Source organism: Triticum aestivum, chromosome 4D (assembly GCF_018294505.1).
Source record: "Triticum aestivum cultivar Chinese Spring chromosome 4D, IWGSC CS RefSeq v2.1, whole genome shotgun sequence".
Lineage (NCBI taxonomy): Eukaryota > Viridiplantae > Streptophyta > Magnoliopsida > Poales > Poaceae > Triticum > Triticum aestivum.
The window spans coordinates 509574285-509580370 of NC_057805.1; the positions used below are offsets into that span (position 1 = coordinate 509574285).

At 48.3% G+C, this 6086-nt stretch overlaps 2 protein-coding genes across 2 annotated transcripts in view; one reads left to right on the forward strand and one right to left on the reverse strand.

Moving 5' to 3' along the window:
* Nucleotides 1-3946, forward strand: part of LOC123099156 (uncharacterized) — a gene marked incomplete in the record, with an annotated part of 4399 nt that extends 453 nt beyond the window's left edge. Inside the window, 4 exon segments of the mRNA XM_044521321.1 lie at nucleotides 7-1152; nucleotides 2131-2283; nucleotides 2379-2495; nucleotides 2967-3946. Of these exon segments, the coding sequence (XP_044377256.1) occupies nucleotides 7-1152; nucleotides 2131-2283; nucleotides 2379-2495; nucleotides 2967-3584 (2034 nt within the window).
* A 321-nt stretch (nucleotides 3947-4267) lies between these two features.
* On the reverse strand, nucleotides 4268-5839 carry LOC123099157 (receptor-like protein EIX2). The gene is made up of 2 exons (XM_044521322.1): nucleotides 5773-5839; nucleotides 4268-5589 (listed from the first exon to the last, which is right to left on the reverse strand). Exons 1-2 carry the CDS (start codon nucleotides 5837-5839, stop codon nucleotides 4268-4270), a joined length of 1389 nt encoding a protein of 462 aa, XP_044377257.1.
* Nucleotides 5840-6086: the final 247 nt, after the last annotated feature.

Sequence of the window (6086 nt, forward strand, 5' to 3'; positions counted from 1 at the left end):
GACCCGGCGCTCGCCGGCCTCCTCCTCGCCCTCCTCGCCCCCTCCGGCCCGCTCCTCGCCGCCGCCGCCGCCGCCGACCGCCGCGACCTCATCCGCTTCGTCTTCCCCTCCGAGCGCCTCCCCTACTGGCTCCGCGTCGCGCTCGCCGACGCCGACGCCGGCGCCCGCGCCCTCGCCTCCCCGCTCCTCGCCGCCCGCGTCGGCTCCGAGCTCCACCTCTCCGTCTTCGAGTACTTCCTCTTCTGGTTCGCCTACTACCCCGTCTCCTCCGCCGATCCCGTCGCCTCCGCCGCCGCCCCGACCCACAAATCGCGCTCCCGCATCGAGTCCTGGGTCTCCACCCTCGCGCCCACCGCCGCCGGCACCCGCAAGCCGGGCCAGAAGCCTGAGCCCTGTCTGTACCTCAAGCTGCTCTACGCCTACCTCAGGGAGTTCGTGCCGACGGCCGCGTGCACGCCGGTGCGCCGGCTCACCGGCACCCTCCTGCAGCGCACGGCCAGCGAAGAAGGCGCTGACGCCGCTGACCCTTTTGCTCGCGCCGAGTTCTTCCTCCACACCCTCGTCCAGTTCTGGCTCGTGGGGGACGACTTCTCGCCGCTGCCTGTGCAGACGTACCGCGCGTTCGGACTCAAGCTGCCCTCCCGGGCTCGCGCCGAGCTGAGCGAGCAGCCGCCGTCCCCTGGGCTCGGGGACGCGGTCAAGCTGCTCGTCATGTACCTCAACTGCTGTGTTGGTGGTCCTGCACGCATGGTGTTCGAAGGAATGACAGCGAGGAATGTGGTCTGCGATAGCCAGGTTGGATTCTGGAATCCCCTGATACAGAGGCCTATGTATCGGTTTGTGTTGAGGGCCTTCTTGTTCTGCCCCATTGGCGCGGTGATAAAAAATGCGACGCAAGTCTTCTCTGTGTGGTTGGCATATATGGAGCCATGGAAGGTTACACAGGAGGAGCTGGATGAGTATGACGTGTCCCGGATGCAGGGGATGGGCACACAGGTGATGCAGAAAGGGGAGCTGCTGTATACTCCGTCGTGGAAGAGTTATGTGCTGTCCAATTACCTGTTCTATAGCTCGATGGTGGTGCATTTCCTGGGTTTTGCACACAAGTTTATCCACTCTGATGTCTCCTCAGTGCTCGTGATGATTTTAAAGGTTAGTCCTGGCTCCTGAGTTTTACATCTGTTGCCATGCCATACGTGATTGAATTTATGTTCAGCGTTAGATTTAGCCGCTTGAGGTCTCATATTCCCTGATGGTCATTAATGCCAAGAAGTTGTGACAACTGAAACATGAGAAATGAGGGTGCTGGATTTGCGCCTTGCAGGTGTCAGGGTCTTAGTTATTTTACTAGCTCAGTACATGTTTTGCAACTAAAAATAATTTTTAGGCTCATGACGGTGTTTTTAGCTTCATGCTTTGGTGTACGATAAGGAAGCCGATACGGCCAAGATGAACCACCAGGAGATAGAGATCTGTGAAAGTTTGCTGTTCTTGTTCGGTCGCTCAAAGCTAGGATTGTAAATATACGATTGAGAAACTCCCACTGTTCTGAACGGTACATGCCATAAAATATAATTTGTGTAAGCAGGACATAGCGAAATTATATAGTCTGTCAATGGAGCATCCTTGGTAGGTATGTCGATCTGTTAGCTTTTGAGCTAATGGTTTCTGCACATTTCTGTTTATGTACATATAATGTGATAACCTGCCACCAGTTGATGTTGTGCCTATATCTATATGTCTTCAATAGTTTAAGCCTCCTACACTGTCCTGCTAAGTTTGCCAAACATAAATGTAAATGTGCGAGTCTGTAACATGCTTAAGGTCCTTTGTTGGATGTTCTTACTTTATTGCACAGTGTTTTAAGGCTCTCTGTTCAGTTTATACTCTCCAAAAGTATTAGTCATGCATTTCTGTGCCAAACAGTCTATGATAATTGTTTTGTCAAGGAGCACCTTGTGCCTATTGTGGTTATGTGCAATTCAAAGGTTTCCATTACAACAGGGAGAAGCAAGCTAGTCAGCTTCAGATAAACAAATTAATGAAATACAAGAACTGTTTTGTTTATTCTGTTTTGCACTATCCTTGAGTATTATTTGACCAATTACATGCTTGTTTTGTATTATTCAGGTATTGGAAGTCTTGTCTTCATCAGCAGAACTGGTGGATCTTCTATATAAAGTGGATATTGCCTATCATTCTAAACTGGTTACTTCACCGTCAACTTCTTCTGAATCAGATGATGTAATGAAGTATGTTCCGTCAATCCGTGAGCAGCTAAAGGTGGGTTACAGCTAAATTGTGATTTGAAATTGTATTTGATTACATTATGAAGTTGCTGTCCTAAATATTTATATAACCTGTGTGGTCTGTTACAGGATTGGGAGGATGGTCTGACAGAAACTGATGCAGATGGATCTTTCTTGCATGAGCATTGGAACTCTGATCTAAGACTTTTCAATAGTGGTGAGGACGGGGCTTATCATCTGCTTCAGGTACACATTTTGTTACATGATTTGTTGTAATTTAAGCTGTTTGTTCTAGTCACTCTAACCATGATTACTATATCACATCATCACATGCTTGATTCCACTTCCAGTATATGTGTCCATTTTCAGTTCAACCGTATTAGTACTTGAGTCGTGCTGCTGAACAAATCAACTGAGCTACAGGATTATCATGCTAGTAGCGAAGATTTTATTTGGAGTTGCCTTATATTGCTGGAAGATAGTTTAGTGATTTGTCTGGCATAATTTACACTTCCATTAAGATTATAACTTTGTTAAACTATATTTTGTATCAATGTTGACGTACTGGGAGAACAATTTGTAATTTCACTAACATTACCTTGTGCATACTGGTGAGTTATTTTTCATTTGTGCTCTGCTTGTGTATATATTTTTTTCATATTTTTCTAAAAGCTAAAGGAGTGTGGATGCTGATATCAGTTTTTCATTTTTCTGAAGCTGCTTCTGATCCGGGCAGAGTTGGAGATACAACGCCTGCCAGGCGACACAGTACAAGCTCTCCAGTCGTTGGATCTGATAAAATCCCGGATGAAAAAGATCTTCCAGGGGCGCATTGAAGGCATCCACCACCAGAATACTTCAGCGCAAGAGTTGCAGCATCAACATCCAGGGCGCGGCGAGATATTTACACCTAAGCATCCCCATTCGGGGAGGAGCAAGTTTGGCGAAGTCAGATACAGAGGCGACTGGATGAAGAGGCCCATCTCGGAGACTGAAGTGGCCTGGCTCGCGAGGATCCTTATCCACATCTCTGACCGGCTGAACGACGCCCTTCGACTTGGCTGCGACGGTGCTGCTGATGATAGCGTTGCTAACCCGACGTACATCAAGTTTGACAGGAACGATCTGACGACAATAGGGGGACCGAAGGACGCCGCTAGGATGGCTCTCGTGGCTATCTGTTCGCTGCTGGCGGTTGTGGGACAGGCGGTGCTGAGGTTCATGAGGGCGCACAGGGTAAAGATCAATCTTAGAGTTTTTGCTTCGAAGAAGCTGCTGGCTGGCCTCGTGTTGCTGTACGCGATGGTGGCGGGGACAAAGAGAGCTTTTTATTGAGCTCTACATGTGTTGCTTCCAGCACTGACACCGTTGCTAATGCTTCTGTGATACTCACTGAAGCTCCCAAGTTGGAGATGATGGTGCATGTGATGTACAAAACTCATAGGAAGGAAGGAAGAGATGGAAACTCACAAAGGGATCGACTTGTTAGTGTGTGCCGTGGAGACTGAGAGCAAGGGAACGGTGCCCACTGGCTGGGTTCTTGTTTTGCTCTTTGTTAGAGAAGTGGCTGGCAACGGCACTCATGTAAAATGAAAGGAAAAATGATGTAAACTTACGTTGTAATACAGGGTTCCGTAGTCCTGGAGAAAGAAAGAAAAACCTGGTTCGCTGTTTGGCTCGCCAGTTGTTTTTGTTTATGGTTTGTTTGTCATGGAGAATTGCATTTGCTATAATGAGACTGATAACGAGGTGGTCGCACTAATGAGTTCTTGCTGTGCTCTACTTCTCAGGATATGCCCTTCTGCCGGTGGTTGCGTTCTCCAATATTGCTCTGCAATGGTAGGTAACAAAGCTGCATCTGTATTACCCAGTTATATCTTATTTCTATAGTTCAGCAGTTATTTTACTCCTAATATAGTTTAAGTTTAGTGTTACAACTGTAAAAAATAAAAGGAGCATACAGTACATAATTGACGCTAATATCGTTGCTGCTGATTTACATGTGATGATATAAAGCCTTAGCGGGTGACACCTATTTTGACCCATAAGCCATCAACAGAACGGAGAAAACAAAATCTCCACTGCTCCAGGAAGAACAGAGCTCCAAACCAAAGCCAGAAGCCAGAGACAACGCCAAGAATTACAGAGTAACACAGCCCCAGGTCTACGAGTTTTGTGTGGTCTTCAGTTCCCTCGCCCAATCTAGGCTCACACGGGCTCAAGGGGAAGCCGCAGAGCCCTAGATTATTGCCATATATTGACGGATCTGCAAGTGTCTGCAACTGATTCCCGGTGGGTATGAGGCCCTGTAGGTGATTGTTTGAGAGATTTAACACACCGAGGGCTGGCAGATTTGAGATGCTGAGAGGAATGCCACCTGAAAGTTCATTCCATGAGAGGTCAAGGAACTCCAGGAGCTCCAGTCTGCCGATTCTCTCTGGAATACTGCCTGATAGATCATTTCTGGATAAGTTCAGAAACCGGAGAGCTTCGAGGTATGTTAGCTCCTCCGGGATGTTCTCCGTAAGTCGATTACATGATAGGTCGATACCTGTGATTAACCCGATGCTTTTCTGAAAAGTTTGTTCACGGCCCTTCCAGGATATGTTGACTCTCTCTGGGAACTGATCCACTCGCGGTCGTCCATTGGGCATAATCTTTAAAGGAGCGGAATCCCTCGGTTGGACCAACTGGGGAAGATTATGCCTCATGGAGTTCAAGTTGTGGAAGGATGCCGGAATGGATCCTGTCAAGCTATTGTTGGCCATATCGAGCAGCTGAAGTTCCGAAAGCCTCGATAACTCTGGGGGAATTTGTCCGGTGAAATTGTTTGATCTAAGCCTAAGGATTTTCAGTGATGGAAGCTGACTCCCGATCCATGCAGGGATACCACCAAAGAACCGGTTGTTCCCAATGTCCAGGGTGGCCAGGGAGTTGCAGCCTTGCAGCAACGGCGGGAAGGCGCCCGTGAAGCCATTGCCTGCGATATGAAACGACTCAAGGGAGCAATTGTGGTCTGGCATGGCCGTGAGGATCTCACCTGAGAAGGAGTTGCTGGACAGGTCCAGGACTTGCAGATTAGAATGTTGGGATAACTCGGGTGGAACAACACCACTGAAATTGTTGGATGGGAGGCTCAGAACTGTTAGAAGGGGAACACTTGTTCCAACCCAAGAGGGGATATCACCGAAGAACTTGTTGTTCCCAAGATCTAGGATGACGAGATCTCTGCAGGTTTCAATTACGGATGGAAAAACTCCCAAGAAAGTTATTGTTAGCAAGACGAAGCGACTGGAGTTTAAGACCCAAGCTTGTTGGTATGGGAAGTTCACCTGAAAAGCTATTGTTGGACAAGTCCATAGCTAACATAAGTTTGAATTCCCAGCAGCAACTTGGGAGCTCTCCAGTGAGTTGGTTATTTGATAGATCCAGATCGTGGAGAGAGGTCAATCCACAAAAGGTTGCATGAATGTTACCAGATATTCGATTATCGTTCATGCGTAAGCGTGTAAGATTAGTGCACCGAGGGCCAGCAGGAGGAGGAGCGCGATGGTGGCGCGAAGGAGGCTCACGTACGCCGATCTCGCCATGTCCCTGGCTGAGATGCTGCTGGATTGGAAATGCCGGATAGCACACGCTAGCAGAGAGCGAGTTCCCGGGTTTGTGTGGTGTGACTTCGACCAGTGACCGACCTCGCCAGTCGTCGTTCTTTTGCATCCTGTCTTTGGCGCCAAAGGATGGGGATCTTTCCATTCACTGCTTGAACATTCCTATTGATAAGGTGGACCTCAACATTAACTAGCTTTGATTTGTAGCGCATGAATAGTCTGGACTGGA